Genomic DNA, 24,067 nt, shown 5'->3' on the forward strand with positions numbered 1-24,067 from the left:
TACATTATCTAATCAAATAAAAAAAATATTAATTACAGGATGTAGATCAGTATGTCAAAATCATTTCTCTAAATATGTTCATTTTGGTGTCCACAGAAAAACTTCCTCTCCATTCAAAAAAGTCAATTTCATTGCATACACTATCATAATTATAAAAAATCTTGAGTTATTTGATTCACTTTTGCAACGACATGCTAGCTGGAATCTCCGGATTACAGCGACTACGCTAAGCTAAAGCTAACCGGGCCGTTTCTAGATTAGGACAATGGCTGGGTCAGCTATAAAACGCTTTGGCTCACTCATCCAACTCTAGGGACTGCAAGGAGTGACCCAATTTCACCTAGGGGTGGCATATTCCTTTAAGGAACGGCTTGGCCTATTAGTAGAATATTGGAGTGGATTCAGGGGTTAATGAGTATTCTGATTCCATTCCTCACAATTTAAAAATTCAAAATGGCTAGTAATGACCAGGGGTTGTCACATTTCCACTATTGGCAGGCTGATTTTGATGAGTTTTTGGGTAACTAAAAAATATTAGAGGACAATAACTTATGTATTTGAAATAATTTTGATACTTCAAGTTGATTATAAATTGTTGGAGATTTCTGAACACAATTTTTCTCAAGACATTGGTGACAATTGAATATTGGAGGTATCAAAGGGAAGTACATATATGGGCACTGATGGTGTCGTGCAGGGGTCTCAAACTCCCGCCTCGGGTCCGGCCCAATTCTGGCCCGCGACCTGATGTCAAAATAATAATGTAATTCGGCCCTTGAGGGTATTTTTAATTGCAACAAACAACGACACTGATTAAAACAGACGATAGATCCAAGTAAGGTGGCAAATCTCTTTTGTACTCTCATTCACTAGTTGCTAGACATCCAGAGCTTCGATTCAAGCCCAAATTCACTTCAGAAAAGTTTTCAGGAAGTAAGCGAGAAACACAAAGATGACATGCATTTGTTTGTAATGACACGCAAGTGATGCAGGCCATAGTTTTCCACAAATTAAAGCAGAAATACACCAAATATTGAAAAAAGTTCATGAGTGATGAAGTCTTGGGTCTGTTATTCACCTATTCTGATTCTGAAGGAGAATATCTGCCTTTTGGAGATTATGATCAACCGTCTATTGACAGTGATAGTCATGGTGTGTCTGTGAATGGAGGTGCGTCTTTGGGTCTTTTTGACAGTGTCCACTAAGCATACTATGCTTATTTCAACCCTCTGCTCAACATAGCTGGGGGTGATGATAGTGTCCGTAATAGACGTGGTACAGACAGCAGGGGCAGTAAAAATAGTGTCGTTATGATAGTGTCGTGATGATGGTGTCCGTAATAGACGTGGTACAGACAGCAGGGGTAGTAAAAGTAGGGCTCTGAAGAACTACAGTCACCTGTGATAGGAACTGATTTGACCAGGCTACTTTATTGTATAGTAGCAAAGGGTTTGTGGTTATAGTAATAATTTGTTATTGTTGGTTTACACTTTAGACCTACTGTTTTCCTGTTAATTTGCTATGTGGGTAATATGACAAATATGTTCAACATCCAGTATTTACTGAAAGGTGCATAATTTGAGGTGGTTGCCATCCAGTGGCATCATAATATGCAAATTAGATGGGTAAATTGACCTCACATTTACAGTAGGACTTTATCTCTGACCACTTTCAAGCCATGGCCTTTTGAAATTTTGAAGTCAAAATCCAATTGTTTTTAAGTTTAAGACCAGGGGCCTATTGCACAAAACTAGGATAAGGGATTAAGCCGGGGTATCTTGGTTATCCTGGCTCAATTTATCCGTGATCCAGTTGCACAAAAGCGGGATAGGGGACAGCAGGATATGTTATGGTATAAGTTACCATGGTGATTCATTCTGTGGAGCTAGCCTGCTCCAGACCAAGTTCCAGGATCTATTTAATCTCATCCCTTATCTCAGTCAGCAGTCACCACAAACGGAAACCAATAGTTATTCCATTGCCCACTACACATTGTTATCACATATACATAGACCCACTGTCATTATTTAAACGTTTGTGATCATTAATTAACTCTTACATACTCGCCATTCCCGATGCGACAATGTGACGTCACGGGAGTGCCTAACCATTTTGCGCGTGGTGGTCGCGGCACTAGCTGCAATATTCTCCTAAACAGAGGTGTTGCTGTTTGTTGCTGTTGTGAAAAGGCTATCGCTACCTACTTCACACCGTAGAAGAAGCAATGAAGCCGCTCTAGTTGCCATGGTGAATCAGTGAATCTGTGATCGGTGGCGGGGTCTATTTGAGGGAGCCGTGAGCGCGCACTTATCCAGGATAGGTTTAACCTGGCTTGATGAATCTGTGTCTGCTCATACTGGCTTGCTCGTTGTGCAACCAATTAAGCCTGTACGCTCTTGTTTTGGATTCATTGTAGTAACTTATCACGGATGTCTTAATTCTGCTTTTGTGCAATAGGCCCCAGGTTTAAATAAGTTATGAGAGGAAAATATTTGTATTTGGTGTGAAACATTATTTCATATTTTTTTTTATTTATAAGCTAGTTGTTAGTACAGGTGTCTAAAAAGAGATAAAAAAAAAAAGACTTGCACTTTCTGTTTGCAGTTTTGTGTTATACAGTATTTGAAATAATGGGGAAAAAACATTGCATTTTCAGAAATATCTGTTCTTTTTTTGTATTATTCTTGAGCACTGATGTGGCCCTCCAATCAGATGACATTGGCAGCAGTGGCCCTATAGTTTCTATATGTTGGGGACCCATACTATACATTTCTAAATCAAACTATCCAGATCCATAATGGGGCTCTATTGGCTGGGAAGTAGACTAATACATATGAACTGAGAGAATTACTTGGTGAAGGGGGCTAAATAGTTGGGATTTTGTGGCACAGTATAAACATTTGAACCCAGTGTTCTTCAATTTACCTCACTGGCAGACCCCTCTTCAACTTTGTCCAAACACCATTAGGCCCACGGTAGTCTGGAATTGATGCAGCCTGGAGACCATATCAAATATGAGAAACGGATATCTATGTGAAAAATCGCCGGATTTATCCTTTAAGCCAACGGTCAATCATTGGCTGATTTCCTTCTTTGCTTAATAATGTATCTTAAATCAGTCTCATTAGGTTACTACCGTGCTGATGCCAGCTCCAGTATAAATGACCAGGTTTTGGGATGTTCGTATTGCCTCTGCTAGCTGTTTCACCTTAAATCTCAGCTCCTCATCATCATCGAACAACTAAATGTGAGAAATGATATACAATGTTTGAAATTGCATAACCATTCATTTAACAAAAGAACAATGAAACAGATTACAGAATTTAAAAGTTGAAAATGACCAAAAAGAAAAAACCTCATCTTGCTTTCTCTTCACCAAGGTCCTCTGGATTTGGCGTTTGCACAATTCTTGCACAATGTCTTGGTGCTGCTGTAAAGCTGCCAGATCCATTTCAGTGCGTTCACCATCTTCTTTCTTCAAAATGTCTGATATCTAAATGATGTAAAATGCAGATATAAAATAATTTAGCCACTACAAGAAAACTTTTTCACATTTATTCCAGGGCTTAAATTTCATTGCGGGTATTGCGCATAATTTGTTCAAGTCCCGCAACTCTAGCCATCATAATGCGAGAAATTCCCGCATACACTTTTACAGCCTGTCTGATGACGTTAATATAATCATTAAGTGGCGTGAATACGGTGCTATTGACCGGACTGATCAACTACCGAGTTGAATTGAACATAGCCTCATGCAGACGCAGACGCACACACACACGGAGAGAGAAAGAGAGAAAGAGAGAGAGAGAGGGAACCACTTTGCGCTTACGCAAATAGGCTACGCAACCATGGCAAACTTTTACATCTGGAAAGAGCTCTTTGGTAACTAATCTGCTAGCTCAGGTCACGTCAACACTTGATCCCAGAAAGATTGTCTTCGACATGTTAGTTTTTTGAACATTTATTGTATCTAATGACATAGAAAACATAATGATTTGCATCCACATACCGCACTATGCACAACTTTTATTCACTAGCGACTATAGCCTAAAACCGTCAGGCTGAAGGGAGGCTAATTACTCCATAGAATTACTCACGTATTTTCTTAAAGTGACAGGCACTCAATTACACCTACTCATCACTCAATTAGACCTACACACCACATTAAAGATATGCCTAAGTGTTATAGGTTAAACGTCAATATGAGGCATTCAAATTACTAAATATGTTTAGCTACTAGTAATTACTAGTAAAACGCTATACTTTAAAAAAATGCATTATTAAATAAATACACTCTATATGAATTAAAAAATATATGATAGAAACATATCACATAAGCTATCATTTTCAGTGTGTGTTTGTGTGTGTGGAGAGAGTCAAGCAGAATCTAGGATGTCCACTGTTGTGAATGATCCCACTACAGTATATATTACTGATGACGTCAGGGTGGTGGGGGCCCCAAAATGAAACACTTTTTTTAAAAAGTATCGAAGAAGTATCGAAATCGCAATTCTTGACTTGGTATCAGAATCGACCCCCCCCAAATTGTGTAAATCCCCCCTACATGAATAACCTAAGGGGGGATTTAAACTTTTTTCACTTATTCAGATATTTCATGAATAGCTCGCAAAATGACAATAGTTAGGAGCAAACAAAACAAGACGAGTTTAAGGCCGCTAACAAAGCAACCTGGGCTTCACTTTGGGTCAGTTTTGGCTACTTTTTGGCCACATTTTGGACTCTTTTTTTTTTTATGGCCATATTTTGGAATGCCACAATTGGTTTTTGGCCTCTACACACATTTTGGATATCGTATGCGCTTTAATAGTGTTGTGCACTCGTCTTGTTTTGTTTGCTCCTTCTCTAACTATTGTCATTTTGCGAGCTATTCATGAAATATCTGAATAAGTGAAAAAAGTTTAAATCTGAATACAGGGCTTAAAATTCATTTTTCAAAATGGGGGGGAATTCCCCCCTTAGGTTATCCCACTATGGACGTGCATACCATACAACAACTGATGACAATCGATTTATTTGATGTTATAGGTTAGACACTAAAAATGACCGCCGCGTAGATTACGCTATCGCTCGCAAATGCGGAAGTAATTGTTTTTGAATGTAGGCGGTCTTGTGTCTCCACATTTCACGAATCACGATTGGCCAACATCATCCCAACACCGAGAACACCACAGATCTGAGCTGAAAGTCTAGTTTGACAAATATATCACATAGCTGCTATCATAGTATCACGTACACCCCTGAGTCAAGGCTTTGTGAAGCCTCGATATAGATATGTCTAACGTGCTTCCTATACCACTGTTCCCGACCGGGTTTGGTTGACAGCTTAAACACCATGATGACGGCGACGCTAAAACAGATCTACTTTCGTGTCACAGTATACCCTGGCTTTGAGCGCAACATAGATAGATAGATAGATACTTTATTGATCCCCAGGGGAAATTCAAGGTCTCAGCAGCCTACATACAACACAACCACATTCTTTAACAGCAGAAAGAGTAATTAAAGTATATAATATAAAAACACAACTAAGCAGTAAGGACAGTAGAAGATAAAGAATATGCTAAATATACTAAAATACAAATTATACTAACACTTAATACAATATATAAAAATATACTAAAATACAAATTACAAAAATACAAATTATACTAACACTTAATCTAAATCAATTCTAAAAACAGTATCCACATAGTGGTGATTAATAAATCAGAGGCGCTTGCAATAACTGAGGCAGGGACTGAGCCTGTGATTCTCTGTGCATAGTAAGGTATGGTAAGGTGCTCTAAGGTGCTCTGTGTGAATGAGTGTGAATGAGTGTCATGGTGGTAGTGCAATGGTGATAGTGGTCATGGTGATAGTGAAAATGAGTAAGTCAACAGTGCAACAATGCAGAAATAAAGTAAAGTAAAGTCTATATATCTATATATTTAACTATTTAAGAAAATGTGGCCACAGTTCGGCTGTGCATGGAGGGGGGGGGGTTATGCATATGTGCTAATGTGCTAATATAGCACGCAAACAGTGAGGCATAAAGACAGTGGTACAAGTGGCTAGTGGACAGACAGTACCAAACATGGAGGGGGTGAAGAGGCAGACAGACTATGCAGAGAAGTCTATCTCTCCTCTTCCCTTAAGTGAGGCATTGAACAGTTCAATGGCCCTGGGGACAAATGACTTTCACATACCTCGCTACCCACTAATCGAGATTCGTAGTATAGGCTACCCCACTGGTGGTCACTTATTATTGTGTAGTTTGAGACGTAGGCCTATGTGGATTTACCGGCTCTTTTTGGAGTTCTGTAGCCTACTTAAAACAAATCATCATGGTATTCGATAAGTGGACCTTGCTTTCAGGTTTACATTTGAGTACCCCCTGCCCGCAGGGACGTGCCCCACATGCATCATAACTACATGGCTTTCTGGCAGTTCAGTAGAACATTGATTGTGCTGTTTTCGGGAATAGTTTGTTATAGTTTTTTTTCCCCACAAAACAGCAACAGTAGGTTAAACAAAGCCAATGCATATTCATACGCCTCGGTGATAACATACAAAAATGCATGCTAAAACTTCTCTCTACTGTTTGTAAATGTTCATTTATCCTACCGTTTTCAGTGTTTTTCTCTCTTTCTCTCGTTGCACAATTCTGGTCCTTTCGAGTGCTTTTCTCTCGTTTCTGGAGGAGACGGAGTTATGTGTATGTCCCTCCATGTTCGTTTGATATTGTATACAAACCAACGACAAATAAGAGGACAGACAGGTACACGGAGTGAGGCGATTTTTGAGCAGCGCCCTCCAGTCAGCCTCCAAGCCGACTCATAAATTCAGCAGCAGCAGCGTGAAAACAAAGATTGTTAAGGCGGAGCAAGATATTTCGTCGTAGTTCATGTCTATGGGCGCGAAATGGGGATCGAATCCTGTCTGCATAAAGAGGCGTGTCGATGACGTATTGACGAGCGTAAGTTGCAACCGGCCAACAGCAGCGGCATAAATAACCGGCGCACATCTGATATAAGGTTGACTGGACTCCAGACTGGATTGCTCAAAAATGCTAAAACTGTACCTGAAATGTTCAGAAGGGTTTGAGGATCGTGAAAATGTGCCCGAAATTCACATTCCTAACTCTATAGAACCAAGACCTTAGCATGTGGTGAAATTCTGAGCTATGCCCATAGACTTCAATGAAGCAGTCGCTGCCTCTGCTCTGCATAAAGGGGGATTTTGACCCCCTCTCGTGCGATCCGGGTTCCCGGAAGTGCCTCCTGAAGAAATATCTTGCTCCGCCTTAACAATCTTTGGTGAACCTTCACTCTCGGAACGCTTCCGGTGTGGTACTGCATCTAGGGGCGCTCGCGGGCGAGTCCAGAATGAATGGAGGTCTATGGAGCTGTACCCCTCATAATCCACTTTTCTCCGGATATAATTTTTTTTCAAGTAATTTGAATATTGTATTCGAAAGGGGAGGCAAAGATAATACACTTGGTTGAGTATTATATTTTTTAAAGTCACTTAATTGTTCTAAAAAGCCTTTCAAACGTGTCAATGACGTCATTCATTAGCATGATCATAGCATAGCATAGCATCAATGCTAGCGTGTTATGGGCAACAACGACCCAACCTGTAAGAAAACGAAAGGACATGACTCCCGGATTATTTCACTTTTGATTGATAATCCATATCCATTTTGCGAAAAATAAAATAAAATCTGAGGGTTTCAGTTGTTAAATAGGTGAAAACAATAAATGTAGCCATGTAGCTCCATAGGACCCCATGTATTTTGGACTCGCCCGCGATCGCCATCTAGGTGAACTCTGGTGAACTGCAGCCAAATTCGGTTTGTATGGGATTAATAGAGAGTGGGGAGGCTCTCCGTAGACGGGCTCTGGTGAAACTTCTTCTTCTTCTTCTTCTTTAGGGTTTTACGACAGCCGGCATCCAAAAAGTTGCATTGCTGTCACCTATATATCCAGTGTCTTTTAAAAATGTGAAAAAACAGCGTTTTCCCCTCCCGCTTAACCCTATTTCTAAAATGCTTTTCATAGCGTGAAACTAGGGCTGCACGATATTAGGAAAACATGCGATATGCGATAACATTATTGAGTACTGCGATAACGATATAATTTGCGATATTTAAATATACTGCTCAAAAAAGGTTTTCTACACATTTTTGAAACCTTCCACCCTTTTCCCCATTCTCAAACTACTACTCGCCTCAAAAGTTTTACTTGTGCTCAGAACCAAACAGTGTCAGAGTACTGATCCAGTGTATAATTGAAGTGTTCCCTTAATTTTTTTGAGCAGTATATTTAATGTTTTTTTCCCCCATTCTGCTTGGGGGGGGGGGGGGGGGTACATGTATAATTACAGAAATAAATGTATAATTTTCTACATAAACAATATAAAATATCATGTAGCCTAGGCTATATATGGCCTGATGGAAGTGGACAGCTAAGAGACCTGATAGGCTATCGAAGTTGTGTGGAAGATCTGCTCCTAATCCTCATAAAAGACGGATGGACAGCCAATCTGAACACTTGTGCACCAACCAGCGGAATATTCCACATTGCCAGCCTTCGATGGGCCTAGCAAAGAAGCTACTTGCTATATCGCGGCAGTCATCTCAGTCTGTAACCTCATAGGCTGTGCATCCCACGTTATTAGGCTACCGGCATGCCGACTACGAGGGCAGCGGAAAGTGAAAGTAGCCTAATTGGGCAGCAATCGCACAGTCCAGGCTAAGAAGTAGGTTAAACAACTTTTACAAATAACGAATCCTGATTACCTCTGTGCTGCTGTCTGAGGCTTTTGCTAAATGCAAATCATGAAATACAAGCCTTACAGACAGTGAAAGACAGATATCTTCTGATATAACGATAACGAAAGAAATTGTTTATTTTAACACGGTGGAGAAGGACGCATTTGCGCTGTGTTTGTAACACGGCATCCTTCATAAAACCAAAATATTCCCATATAACAGACGTGCTTTTCCTTTTAGTCACTAATTCCTCTTCACCCAAGTGTAGCCTACCTCGCTCGACTCACTATCTTCAGCCATCACGACTTAGCTCCCGCTTCAACACCTAAAACACCACACACCTAAACTGGTAGGGGACGGGCTTCTTGGGCAGCATGACGGCATCGGTTTGGTAAAATATTGTAACGATTTGACAACAAACCACACAGTTGTCCAATCGAAAGGTTTATTCACTGGGAACGAGAGCCGGGTCACAGATAGACCAAGACCAAAACACAGAACACAATTCAAACAGGGCATGTCAAGCACGCACACACACTACACATACAGGGGAGGACGCAGCCTCCCACACAAAAAGGAGGGAGCACGAGGGAGAACTAAAAGGGAAACATGTTACAATAAAGACGCTAACATTGCACACAAAACTAAGGAGAATAACGACATAAACCCCCCAAATGTTCGCTCTCGTATCCCAGGATCCCCTGCGCGGGAGAACGCGAACACTGTCTTTTTGCGCCGACGTTACAATATGTTGACATTCACAATGTGAATACCAGGGGCGGAGCCAGACATTGTAAACATTCTGGGCTTAGCCCATTTAATTTTTTTTTAAATAACCCCCTAAATAATGACTTCTAGTGAATTTTGTGTAAACTAATGGACACATTGAGACTTAAAAAATGTGAAACTAACATTCAACAGATTCAAGGTATCTGAACACTGTGTAAAATTATAGTTTTGGGTCTTTCAAGAGGCAATATCTGTTCATATCTGTTTAGCATGTACTTAGTTAATTAAGCGTTTCTTATGTTTTGTATATTATAGTATTTGTTTATTTTCATTAGGCTATTGTTTGATATGACATTATTGTTTATTATTGCTATTCTCCTTCTTCCTCTTCCCTGATCTCATCTGTGTGACAAATATATAGAATATCTTATACTATAATATACATAATATTATGATATAATTACAGTATGGCCAGTCATCATGATACAAGGGTATTTTGGAAGGAATGCATTATCATCTTGACATAGGCGTTTCTAAATTATATTAATTTTGTAATTTAGCAAGATTATTCATAGGTTTCATCAGGCCCCTTTACACAGGTGCATAAAATCAAGCACCTAGATTATGAATGCAGACTGCATGGTGCTTGATTAACACACTTATGGAAAGGGCCCTTTCCTCTCAATATATCATTGTAATGTTTTTTTTTTTAGTTAATAATTAGTTAGGCAGCCAAAACAACATAACATGACTTTTATATTTATGTCGACTCTTGGATTTTAAGATCTGTGGTGGTGGATAGGATATCAACTCAGTAATAGAGCATTTGGTGACATTTATAGAGAAACCGAGGGGAAGTTATATTGGAAATAAGAGTTGCCTGGAATTTAAAACACTAAAAAAAGATTTGGGGCTTTTGAAAAAAGATTCGGGGCTTAAGCCCCCTAAGCCACCCAGCTGGTGAATACACCAGACTGTATGGAATGCGCACGGCACAGAAAATGTATCGAAATTTATCGAAAATTACGTAATCTTTGCGGTATGTCCATCGCAAGCGTTGATATCGCGATAACGATAGATTTTAGATATATCGTGCAGCCCTACGTGAAACTAGCGACAGTCAGAGCCCTTATCTGCCTTATCTCTGCGACCGCAGAGCCCGTTTACGGAGAGCCGGATCACTCCCTATTGTACCTGCAATCTGTTGCAGTTCCGCTAGGGGCGATCACGAATAAGTGCAAAAACCATGGGGGTCTATGGAGCTAGACTCTTTCACCTGGTTCAACTGACACATCGTCAGTCTTCAAATCAGAATCAGGCTTTTCTAACTGGAAGCAAGACGGTGGCTTCAAAGACCATTCCAAATCAGACCATTGTAAAAATAATTGTTGAAAAAATTGTGTAAATATGATGTAGTTGTTGCTCACATGCTGTGTGCGTGTGTGTGTGTGTGTGTTTGTCTGTTTTAATGTACGCAAACTGGCAGTGAAAGTGGTTTCTCTTATCAACAAAAGGGGAAAATAAACAAAAAAGTTAAAGTAAAACTTGTGTGTGTGTGTGTGTATATATATATATATAGACTGGTGAAATGTATGCACCTTACTGCTGTGGTGTAGTCTAGTTAGCTGTAGTGGGTATACTGTGATCAACCCCAAATTTTAATACCTATCCTTGTCTATTTTAAGTGGGTATACTGAGATAGGTGATGCTTTTTAAGTGTGTGAGACTTTCTAATGAGGAGACACAGCACTCAAAAAATCTTTCATAGAAATGCATGGGGCTAGTTTGTAACGGCCGTTGTCTACACATATCCCACCCCTTCCTCGGCAAAACGTCGACATGTGAATACATTGAGCCAATCATGTGGTGTGATGTGAATACATTGAGCCAATCATATGGTGTGTTGTGAAGACATCGTGCCAATCATGTGTTGTGAACTCGCCGCTGGAGCAAGATTGGTGTCGTGAAGACTTCAAGTACTTGCGCATGCACATTTCTGCTGAAGGATGCCCAAAGAGTGCCCAAAAAGCGTTGCAATATGGCCGCCGAGTGGAGGGACTTGCCTAAAAGGACTTTGGGTATACTGCGTTTAGTCCTGCATATCACATAGACTTCGTGCCTCTGCCTTACTGAACAAGGGATTTTCTGTATATTGACTGGTTCTTGGCCCCTCACTGTATGATGTGGCCCCTGTCTCAGAAAAATCCTAGAACCGCCACTGGAACATATACATATAGTTCTGTCAGCTTTTTGGCTGTTGAGTCCAACAAAGTGTCCATGTAGAATTTGACTTTGGCAAAACAAGGTTCCCCCCCCCCCCCGCCCCCCCCCCATATACGTTTGTGAATATGAAATTTTCCCAATAACAAGAGCAAATTTATCGTAAAGACAACATTTATATTAATGTCTGCATTTTCATAAAAAAATAACATTCTTTTTCTGAAGAGTAACATTGCACAACCACACAGCACTACACATATTTTCTAATTCTATCCAAAAAAACCTTGAGTAGATACATTCGTAAAATAAATGACAAACAGTTTCAAGCGCACAACCATAGAAAACACACATGTCAGATATATCATCTCTGTATCTTTTAAGCAGAGTTGGTGGGGTAAAATAAGTGGATTATTTTAAAATAAATGTCTTTGATTTTGTTGTTTAGAACATATTTATTGTAATAAGACCAAACCCTATCCCATTGAATATTGTCAAGATGCCACACCAATAACTTTTACAACGAGGTGTGACAGGGTAAAGTATTATCTGTCTTAACCATTTATTGTTACATTTTCTATTTTTTATGTTAACCCATTCGCGCCGGATGCTGCACAACGCAACATTCTATCTCCCGCCGGTTGCTGCATATAGGGTTATAATAGCGCAACATTGAATCTCCCGCTGGTTGCTGCGTAGCACAGCATGCTTTTTATTTCATGTTTCTAGGTGCTACAGAGGCTTAGATAATAAGGTTTTGGTAGACGTTGACAATTCATAGTATTTTTTTCAGAAAACCCTCAGGAAATAAGGTTATTTAGTTTAGAATGCCATAGGATTCTATAGGCGTTTTTAGCAGGCATTTTAGGATTAAAGCAACACCAAAGAGTTTTTTGTACCTTAAAATAATGTTTCCAAAATCGTTTCAGTGGTTCATCAACTCGTAACTGGGTGAACGGCATTTTCTGCATTCGCTTCGCGGCCCTCTATCGGCTATTACCGCACTATGTAAGTTTGCTGCATCGGGTAGCGGATCTGTAGTTCGATGGAATGAGACATGAGAAACTACAAATTTCACTTGCATCTGATGTCGCAATACATCGTACTTTCATAAAATCATGCAACTTATTCTACCTTGTCTGTGGACATTGTTATTTGCAAAGCCGGTGCTGGATAAACAAATAGTGCGTGCGACAGATGAAAAGTTCTTTGGTGTTGCTTTAAATGGGTTAATACCATTCAGTAAAATATCTGTCTGTAGAGTTGATTGCTCATGAGTTCTAGAACCCAGCAATCTCAAAAAACCATCAGGCAGTGCAGCAAAGACTATACTTAAGACTATACTGTATTCTGTATTGGGATAGCAAATTTGTTTAAAAATTCATTGTAAGTCAGATAATAGCCATTTACATTGATTAATTGAGAAATAAAAATAATGTTGTTGTTTACCCTATTTTCATTAAATATTTATATTTGACAAGTTTGTTGTTCCATATTTGTGTATGTGGTGAGAAGTTATGCTTGTAGGTGAGAAGCCAACATAAAAGTGCCTGCCTATGAAAATTGGACAGTTTGATAGGAAGTTTGTTAATATCAAAATTACACTGGAGCAAACATTCTATTCCACTAACTTTCTGGAAAATAAGATTTGGAATTAAATACCATAACTTGTTTTTGTTTTTAACGTATTCCTTAATCCAGCTCACTTTGAAAATGATATTTGAAGAGTGAAAGTCTAGAACATTTAGGCCTCCCTGACCCTGATCATATGAGTTGCCCATGACACGTTTATTTAGGTAGTGAGGCTTGTTCCTCCATATACATTTTAATAAGGTAGAGTCTATCTCTTTAGACACAGAATTAGGTACATCCAACACTCTAGCGGGATAAACTAAGTGAGACAAGCCTTCAGTTTTGGAGAGGAGTATGCGACCTTTGATAGATACAGTAAGTCTCGCATTAGCCATAAAATGAACCTACTTTTAATTTTTGGGATTAGGGGGTGGAAGTTACACTGCATTCTTTCTAACTGATTTTTGCAAATGACTATACCTAAATATGTAACTTTGTCTGTAACTGGAATACCTTCAAATACCTTTTAGAGGGAAAAGAGCACATTTCTTAAGATTTAGATGTAAGCCAGATATATTTGAAAACTCTTTAAGACACTCAATCATCTTCTTGACCTGCATTTCATCTTTGAGAAAGATAGCCATGTCATCAGCTAGCTGACAACATTTTATTTCTCTTCCCAGTATGTTAATACCCTGGAAAGAGTCATTATATAAATGTAGAGTCAATATTTGCATAACTAAGATAAACAAAAATGGAGCCGCAGGGTCTCCTTGCTTTATACCTCTAGATATGTTGAATCTATGTGTAGTGCCCCCTGGAAGTTTCACTGAACTATTACAATCATTATATAACGTTTTTATTGTGTTCTTGAAGAACTGACCAAAACCAAAAAAGTCCAAAACATCAAATAATGTGTTATGCTTATCAAAGGCTTTATATATGTCTATGAATAAGATCAAATTATTATCTGTTAGGTACTCCCGATAATCAATTAATTAAGTCTAAAATTAAAGGTTGAAGGTTAAAGGTTGTCACTTATAAGCCTTCCTTGCATACATCCAGACATTCATCAATAATTGAGGGTAAACATAATTTAAGGCGCTGAGCAAATATATGAGCAAATAGTTTTGCATCATTATTAATTAAAGTTATAGGCCTCCAGTTTTCAATTAGTAAGCAATCTTTATTGGCTTTAGGTATCAAGGTAATTAACCCTTGACACATAGAAGGAGGGAGTTTACCAACATCTAAAGCTTCCTTGAACACACTCAATAGAAATCCAGCAATATGATCTTGAAAGACCTTAAAATACTTGACAGTAAGGCCATCATTGCTAGGAGATTTGTTATTTTTTAACCTACTAATATTCTTTTTCAATTCATCTAAGGATATATTTTGATCACATAGGTCCTTTTGGGTTCGGTCAATTGGTTGTTGCCCACAACACACTAGCTTTCTGCTAATGAATGACGTCATTGACGCATTCAAAAGGCTTTTTAGAACAAATAAGTGACTCAAAAAATATAATACTCAGCAGTGTATATTTTCTCTGCCCCCTCTTTCGCATGCAGCATTCAAATTTCTGGGCAAAACATTATATCCAGAGAAAAATGGATTTGAGTGGTACAGCTCCATAGACCTCCATTCATTCTGCACTTATTCGTCAACGCCCTCATGTGGAACCAGAAACGGAACTGAGAGTTTCCCGAGAGTGGCGGTTCTCCCATGGCGGTTCGCCATTCAGCAGCCTCTATGGTTTTTCTTCTTCTGTAAAGTTTATTGGCAGCTTGCGAACTTAGTGCACTACCGTGTCCAGTTTTCAAAAAAAATATATAGAATATCATACATATTTTTTAAATGATAACAAACAAATAAACAAACTATATATATATATATATATATATATATATATATCTTTACTGCTGGTTTTGCTTGTTGTCCCACCTAAAGCTGGTCATTTTAGTTGGTGTTGCTGGTCTACATTGCTGATTTAACTGGCCGTGCCAGCTTATGTTGGTCATTCTAGCAAACCAGCATGACCATCTTACACCAACAATGTCAAGCTTGCGGGGCTGGTCACCAGCATGTCCATCTTACACCAGCTGTATCTGACATGACAGGCTGGTCACACCAGCATGACCAGCTTCCTCAGTTGGTCATGCCAGCATGTCCACCTGGTGGCCCAACCAGAGACTCATGTGTAACATAAAGGAATCCTGAATGACTTGTGTGTGAAAATGACCCTGATGAAGGCGCAAGCCGAAATGTTGGACTAATAAATAATTGCAGTTCTGAGTGTGCCACAACACTTCTTCTAATTTCAAGTCTTCATTTACCATTGTGAGCACCTCACAAGGTGTGCATTTACCATCATCAAACAAAGGCCCAACAAGCTACACCAGCAAAGACCAGCAAGAGCTGGAACAAAACCAACAAAGACAGCTAAAACCAGCATAAGCAACAATCAAAAATCTAACTCTGATCCAGTACAATGGCACAGTCCGCTCATACAGATGAAGGAAAGGTATGGTCAAAGGGCCGTAGCGCCGCTTGATACATTTGGCTTCCCCTCAAAAGGGAAGTCTGAGTATGACACAGATAAACAACTGGAAGACAAACTCTGTTCTGTACTACAATGTTTATTAATTTATCACTAGGCCTACTGGATCTACTAAAACCAATAGGCTAATACTACTAATGGGAACCCAATAGTCTCCTTACATATTAATAGGCTACTAATACTACACTCTAAAAAATGCTGGGTTATTTTTTCAACCCAAACGCTGAGTTGAAACTGTTGGGTCATTGTGTGGGGTTGTTTTTACTCATGTTGGGTTATTTTCTGTAACCCAGCTTGTTGGGTTGATAGTTTAGGACAGCCCCCCTCCTCTCCAATAGTATCTGTCTGCGTCCTGCAATACTACAAGACACGCCCACTACCAGACACGCCCACTACGTTGCACGGCAACTACTACCAGACACGCCCACTGCGTGACACATCATCAACTGACTCTGTCTACTTGAACGCAAATCGGTGTTTCACAACACAAACACACAAAAAAAAACAAATACTATTGCTTAAATGTCAGAATATGTGCAGTTTACCTCTTATATCCTCCATCACAAATGCATTAGGTTACAAACGTATCAAAGTTGCCTTTCGTTCCATTACTTGAGAGAATAGCTATACCGGAAGTTTGTAGTTTTAAGTGTTTTTTAAAAAAAGAAAAAAAAAAAACTAAACATGCGGGCTGTTTCTCAAAGGATCCATAACAAAATGTTGTTACCGGTCCCGTTCATCCCTATGGTGCTATTAAGGTGGTACTCATTTTTATGTTTGTTTCTGCAAACGTTTTTGGCCTGTTTGCACTTGCAAACACAGTTCAAAAGAGAAATAGGAAGTGATTTGTTGCTAAATGCTGATTGGCTAACGTGGGATTGAGTTTTTTCCTCACTGCCACCGACAGGTTTGGCATGCTCTTGACGGCATATATACACGGGGAGGAGTTTGTGCACAATGTTATTTTTGAAAACAGAGAGGGTGACATGTCCGTTTATGAAAATAACCATGAACGAAGATAACTAGAAGTAGGCTGCATCGGAGCTGCTAGACTCGCTGTCGTAGCCGACCTCAAAGTAAAGCAGGGTTCCCACGGGTTCATGGAATTTCAAGAATACCATCAGCATTTTAATGAAGTCTATTCCAGACATGGAATGTCAGGAAATTATATCTCTGATGCAATTTTGGGAAAAGATTATTCCACGTGTTGGACAGGCTGCCTATCTGCCCTAAGACTTTTCATCCTTGGGATAATTCCCATCAGACTTTTAAGTGCATTTTCCGGGACCATTAGGCCTACATAAGGCTACATATCCACTTTGTGACAACAAAAAGACAGCAGATTAATTCAAAGAATTTTATTGAAGACATTTCATAGACATTAAACACATAGTCAAAACAGGCCACAATGGCCGGTTAAACACGGTTAAGCAAGCCACAATTTACTTTTAATATTTGTACTTCCAATAAAAATAAAAAAAACAATAAACACAGAGCTAAAACAAGCCACAATGGCCGGTTAAACACGGTTAAGCAAGCCATAACTGACTTTTAATATTCATACTTCCAATTTTTTCAAAAAACAATTCCACGTCCTCGCAACGGGTTTTGTGTTGCTGATCATATCACTCTGCAAATATTCCGGTCACTTCTTGCATTGGAACTTCATTCAAAAGTGAAAGCAGACGGTTGATCAGCTGTGTTCTAAAGAATGTTTGAATCAAGTTCAGCGTGTGTTGCGAACTATTTGTTTCTCAGCAAAAGCCACGACGAAACGGTAACAATTAAGTGTAAAGAGACATATCGTGGAGTTTATTTTTTCGTTTTGGCAAGTAGCCGTATAATAAGCGGGATAATGTATAGAACGCCGGTCATTATGGGAAAATAAGTCCCTTCAGGGCGAACAACAAGACCCCTCCGCTGGCGCGTCGGGGTCCGGTTCGCCCTGTCGGGACTTATTCTCCCCATAATGACCGGCGTTCTATACATTATCCCTTACATAACAGTGATTTTGCTTTTATACTTATGACCAGGCATTCTATGAAAGGCAAACCTATTATCTCCATCTCCTCAAACTTGCGCTTCCTCAGACGCATCACAGGCTGCCGATGACCTTTTAGGAGATCCATTGCTTCATTGGTCCAGTGTGAAAAAAGCTTGCCGTGGCTAAATGAGGTAGTGGAGGGAGGTAAGAGTGGAAAATGCAAAAATTATCAGAAATGCATGAATCCTGCTATTAAAGGTTGAATCATGTGAGAATCTGTAAATGCCCTAATGTTAAATAAGTACTTGTCCAGTGTGAAGTTTTCCATCAGCATGATATACCACCACCTCCTAAGGGCTGGCATATCCACCTAAACATAAAATAGGTAGACTTATGACATATTTATATGTAGTTATTATAAATTCCATCACACCGAATATAAATAATCATTCCTTACGATGGTGTAATCGAAGGGAGCATCAAGTGCAACGTACAAGGCCAACTGCACAAAAAACAACAAACAAGTAAAACATGAATGGGTGAACACCCGATTGCCAATTGAAGTTTACTATTGCAAATAAATGCAGGCTGTAAAGCTTGATACAAATGAATATCACTTACCTCAAAATGGTACCCAGTTTTCTCTGTCCATTCCCCAGGATTTATCCTTTGTGCAAGATCTCTGTGTATTGTGCAACCAATCAGAAAGAAACAGTAAACCCCTGATGCACTCACTATCATTCTTGTCTTTATGAGGGCATATGAAGGTGATTGTCCTAGCGTAAGGTCCACATGAACATGACCTTATAACATAAAGCAGGGGTGTCAAACATATGGTCCAGGGCTGAAACCACCCCTTCACATTATTTCATGCGGCCTGATCCCAAATAGGGGCAGCCATGGCCTACTGGTTAGCACTTCGGACTTGTAACCGGAGGGTTGCCCCGGTAGGCCCACGGCTGAAGTGCCCTTGAACAAGGCACCTAACCCCTCACTGCTCCCCGAGCGCCGCTGTTGTTGCAGGCAGCTCACTGTGCCGGGATTAGTGTGTGCTTCACCTCACTGTGTATACACTGTGTGCTGAGTGTGTTTCACTAATCACGGATTGGGATAAAAGAGACCAAATTTCCCTCACGGGATCAAAAGAGTATATATACTTATACTTATACTTGGGCTGATGATATTACAATGGGCTAATTAACTTGATTTGCACCTGTATCAACTTCTAGCTGCTCAACTAAGCCCCATCAAAGAGCCAGTTAAACTGATTGATTGATTGATTATGTGGGTACCTGATCTGCACGGGTTACCAGATCTGCATGATTACGTCACAAAATACATAAAATACATTCTGATTGGTCTATTAGCCGTTGCACTTCCAGAATTTCATTGGTCAGAATGTTGATTGCTGTTCGATAATTCGCCTGAGTTTATTGTTTTCTGTTGAAGGACCCAACGTACAGGAAGGAACGCAAGTGTCTTTGAAATATTGAACTAGCCGGCAAGTCGCCCAATCACCCAAACACCGATAGGCCTACCTACCGTTTTTGTAATATAAACAAATAAAACATTAGTTGCAGTATTAAATTGCAAACGTCTAGCCTGTCAATCCTTGAAATACAGAACTACCAGCTAGCCACCAAACATCGATGTACTCTGTCTTACTTATAGGAACGTATTTCCAACCTCTTAGTGTAGTAGACTGTCACTTATTAGCTAGCCATCAAACATCGATGTATGTATGTATTTCCAACCTCTTACGTGTGTCACTTAATATTCATTTCTATACAAACCAAGACGGCGGATTCCTAAAGAAACACAAGCACCCACACGTGTATCAAAATTAGCTATGTACCAAAAATACATGTTACCGTGACTCAAAGAGCTGTAAACAGTGTTGAAGGCTGCGTGTAGAAATCCGCTTGGAGCTCCAGTGGAAATTTGAATTGCGAACTAGCCTGTCAAACCTTGAAATACAGAACTACCCAGTAGAGCCCTGCACTCCCGCGGGTATAAATTAGATATAGGTATAAATTACCTATTGGTCAATGTATATCATATATATAACACAATGTGCTGGATATTATATTTGGTAGCCTATCTATTAATAAACATTTTTGAATGTAGATTTGCAGATGTATAATCTCGCACACATTTCCGATTCCGTTCTGCTCTTCCGTATTCTGGCTCTTCCGTTCTGCTCTCCGATCATGGCAGAAGAGCAGAGCTCCTCTAGCGAAACAACACACAATGCTTCAGAAATAAGTGCTGGTCTAAAGAGAGGTACATTCACCGTGAAAAAATCGAAAGTTTTGAAATCAGATATTTGGAAGTCATTCTCACTCGTGTATGACGCAGAAGGAAATCAGTGTTTAATTCCTCAATGTCAATAACTGTCTTGAGCAGTAGGTGAACGTCGGAATCATGCGGGAATTGCGGGCGGGAGCGGGACAATGTATTACAGTTGCGGGCGGGAGCGGGACTGAAAATCATAATTCTTTGCGGGAGCGGGCGGGAGCGGGACTGAACACTGCGGGAGCGGGCGGGCGCGGGACTGGAAAATCTGTCCCGCGCAGGCCTCTACTACCCAGCTAGCCACCAAAACATGCAGTCTTACCTACTGTTTGTAATTTAAAGAAAACATTTGTTGCAGTAGGCTCCTAAATTGCAAACTTCTAGCCTGTTAATATATACGGCTCTTCTATTTCTTATCCTGCACTGCCACCTAGTTATATATATATATATTTTATCGCTTACAGCCCGACAACATTCGTCAGTGAATCTTTATGGGCTAACCCTCCTACCTGACATGAGGTTAAAACGGAACCCTCGATATATCGGACTTTACAATTTATGTAATATGATTTACATGCAAACTACCGGAAACATTGACGTCATTAACCCAACCCTTGACAAAACCAAATCAGACTAAAGAAATTGACGAGCTATACATGTGTGAATAAAATGGGCAGCAAATTAAATTCATTTCTGTGAATCTTACTTTAAGTACCTTTAGTTTAAATCAATGTTTTCTTAAGTTTAAACAGGCCACTCTTGTAATATGATGTCTAGGCTACCTTTGCTTCTAATTAAATATACATTTCTAGAATACATCATTTCTAATATCAGCTGATTACACACATAAACAGTAAAATTAAGCTTGTCCATACATTTGGAAATCCATTACCACAAATGACAAACAAAACAATTCCAGAGAAAACAGTGGACATGTTTATTAGTGTCTAAAGTGTTCCACAATGTGTGTTGCATCTTGTAAAGATATTCATGAGAAATCAAGTTTCAGTGTCCATGTCTGGTCGGTGCCAGTCCAAAGGTAGATCAATGTCTCACTGTCCATTGAGGCCTGTCAACCTGTGAAAATAAAACCAACAAACAATCAGTGTTTTAAACCGGTTTTAAAAAATGTGGAAGAACTAAAGCTTAAAGGTCTATAAATAAAGAGAGTCTGAAATAAGTCTGAAATAAGGTTTTTGTCTCTTTAGTAGTTTATTAATCTCTGTGCAAAGAGGTCTCATAACAGTGTTTCCTCTACGTTTATTTCAGCATGGCGGACCACCACGGGTTAATTAATACCGCCATGGTATCAGAATCAGGGTAGACGCACAATGTAGCTGCAGTTGCTTTTTAAACTAGATGTACCGCATAGCGGTACAAAATATGACCGCCGCTCAGTCCTGTACATCCGTTCCGCGAAAATAAATCACACTAATCAATTTGTATCCATCTTTTACTCCATCCCCCACTCTTGAAACTTTTGTGTATGCTTGTTTGGCGTGCCTGTGTGTGTGTGTGCGGCTGCACAGAAAGTAGCCTACTGACCCTGCAAAGGTGAATAGATTGTAGAAAAGCCAAAAAAGTTGTAGTATTTTTATAAAACCTTTAAAATCTCCTTTAAAAGAACCTTTAAAAGAAGGGCAGTTCATCACAGTTCATCCATTGCAACTGGATTGATGAAAGGTCACTTACACCTGTAGGCTACATTGTATTTGGGAAAAGCAGAAGGTATCAGCATAATGTTATATTTTTATTTATTTATTTATTAATAAACAAAAACATCTCTGTCAGTTCCATGCAGTTTTCAACAGCTATCAAAAACAAAGGTCATTTTTGGATGGATGGATTTTTTGTGAATGTTTCTTCTTCTACATAAGATTTTAGTCATCTTTAGTTCATGTGATACTTTATTGTCAATGCACAAATTAAGTAAGCTTACCAGTAGTCTGAAACGAAATGCAGTTTTACATCTAACCAGTGGTGCAAATAACTGACATGTCCAAATGGGCCTTCATGAAATGCGTCGCTAGACTGTTCATACACATTTTAACGGGCCAAGTTGAAGAGCTGTTGTCCGTTATTGTTCGTGCAAATATAGGCTGATTCATGTTCCCTTGCATTGTGTAACTGAGGTCCATGGTTAGTCTGGCTTTCACCATACCAAGCTCAATCTTTTAAGAAATCAAAAAATAAATCACCGGCAGATCAGGCTGGATTCACCCAGCCTAGTCCATGGTAGGCGCCCGATATTGCTTAATTTTCCGATTGAGATATCCACGCTCTGGCTATTCTAAATGCAAAAATGCATCAGGGAGTTATGACAAAACCGTTAACAAACTAGATCCTAATAGAAAGCTGTTAGCTTCCCTAAGCTACAGGTATAAGGTAGGCCTATTTACAACATAAATTGTCAATAGGCTATGCTGGCGACACATATAAAATATCCTTTGGAAACCAATGGCTTACGCCTTACAGTATCAAGCGGACTTAAGCTGGCACATCGTGGCGAAAAGTTTTAATAAAATTCACGCAGCTCCGTGAATCACGGAAAGCGCGAATTAATTAGTCACTTCTAAATGGGACCCACTACACAGTAGCTTAAGGTTTGTTGCTAAAGCAGCCATAATGAAAGCCATAATGAAGGTGTCATTGTTTGGATACTTCACACACACGTGCTTTTTAATCTCACAGACTACAACTACCAAGCTGGAATCAAAGCACATCGATTCCCCTCTCACACCCTGTACGCACTTCAAACAAATAAACAGGCGTCTCAGTCTCACACATGTATAGCCATAGGCAAAACTGTATCAGACCGGTGTACCGTTGGTAAATCTTCCATTGCACAGAATGATTTTTGTAGCACGTGCAACAAATAATATTACGATTATGTGTACAGCCCTGCCTTGGATACATCTCTCAAAGTGCGCTCTAAAATATTTGGTTTAGATGTAGATCATCACGGGTGCGTTAATTTTGAAAATAGAGTATTGAAGTAGCCTAGTGGGTGTTTGGGAACAGAGCCGGACAGTAACGGAGTACATTTACTTGAGTACAGTACTTGAGTACAATTCTGAGGGATCTGTACTTTACTCGAGTATCATTTTTTGGGGAGTACTCATGGCTTTACTCAAGTACATTTCAGAGGCAAATATTGTACTCTTTACTCCACTACAGTTAGCAAGGAGCTCTCTCCAGATGTATAAGTTTGCCATGGTTTCGTAGTAGATTTGCGTAAGCGCAAAGTGGTTCACTGTGTGTGTGTGTCTGCGTGAGGCTATGTTCAATTAAACTCGGTAGCTTATCCGTCTGGTCAATAGCCTCGCATTCAGGCCACTTCAATCGGAGCATCACTACTTTTTACATCAAATTATGGTGCCAGTTAACCTCCATACTCCATGGGAACATGAAAGTAAGACTTGTATAGTTGAAAGCCCACTCACCACATCAAGGTGCAGGCCACGAGTGGGGTGTTAGTAGGACAAGACACCTGTCTCTGCCGGGAGTAATGCAGAGTGAATGCTGAAGGTGGTCTTTTTCGTTGAGGCCTGACAGACAACAAAGAACAAACAAAGAACAACAAAGGACAAACAAATTTAGGACAATCATTGACCCTTGTACAAACTTCACAAGGACATACATAGAAAAGCATGACCACTGCTGTGTATAACATACATCGAACTAGAACAAGAAGTTTTCATGTGTTATCATGTTTATGATTAAAATGTATTCGCTGACGCTTTTAGTCCTTGGTTAAAACATAATTCTCATAAATCTGTTTCAGTTGGTTTCACCTAGCTCGAGTTACCAGGCAGCCACAGCGCTACAGTCTTGGGGCATGAACATGGGCAGTAAGTGTAACGGCTGTAGCTGCCTGGTAAAGAGGTCTATGCGAAAATCGCAGGAATTCCCCTTTACTATTTCGGAAAATCAT

At 39.7% G+C, this 24,067-nt stretch overlaps 1 protein-coding gene and 2 long non-coding RNA genes across 5 annotated transcripts in view; all 3 read right to left on the reverse strand.

Moving 5' to 3' along the window:
• sirt7 (sirtuin 7) overlaps positions 1-9,142 on the reverse strand; it is a 34,335-nt gene extending 25,193 nt beyond the window's left edge. The window contains exons 1-4 of one of the 3 annotated variants that reach the window (XM_076277779.1): positions 9,047-9,142; positions 3,356-3,493; positions 3,137-3,241; positions 2,926-2,996 (exon numbers count right to left, since the gene is read on the reverse strand). In XM_076277779.1, the coding sequence (XP_076133894.1) occupies positions 2,926-2,996; positions 3,137-3,241; positions 3,356-3,493; positions 9,047-9,073 (341 nt within the window). In that variant the 5' untranslated portion in view covers positions 9,074-9,142. Of the gene's footprint in view, positions 1-2,925; positions 2,997-3,136; positions 3,242-3,355; positions 3,494-6,624; positions 6,839-9,046 lie in introns of those variants that run through there. The other 2 variants (XM_076277777.1, XM_076277776.1) reach the window with 2 other exon arrangements.
• An 8,490-nt stretch (positions 9,143-17,632) lies between these two features.
• LOC143114273 (uncharacterized) lies at positions 17,633-20,202 on the reverse strand. The gene is made up of 5 exons (XR_012984881.1): positions 19,710-20,202; positions 18,460-18,520; positions 18,296-18,340; positions 18,144-18,208; positions 17,633-18,020 (listed from the first exon to the last, which is right to left on the reverse strand). It is a non-coding gene; the product is annotated as an uncharacterized LOC143114273 (long non-coding RNA).
• Positions 20,203-21,046: 844 nt separating this feature from the next.
• Positions 21,047-23,669, reverse strand: LOC143114278 (uncharacterized). Its single transcript, XR_012984882.1, has 2 exons — positions 23,577-23,669; positions 21,047-21,210 (listed from the first exon to the last, which is right to left on the reverse strand). It is a non-coding gene; the product is annotated as an uncharacterized LOC143114278 (long non-coding RNA).
• Positions 23,670-24,067: the final 398 nt, after the last annotated feature.

This window comes from Alosa pseudoharengus, unplaced genomic scaffold (assembly GCF_046254945.1).
Source record: "Alosa pseudoharengus isolate Yale_2024_CS ecotype anadromous, Long Island Sound unplaced genomic scaffold, YU_APseudo_1.1 YU_APseudo_1.1_scf_11, whole genome shotgun sequence".
In the NCBI taxonomy this organism is placed as follows: Eukaryota; Metazoa; Chordata; class Actinopteri; order Clupeiformes; family Clupeidae; genus Alosa; species Alosa pseudoharengus.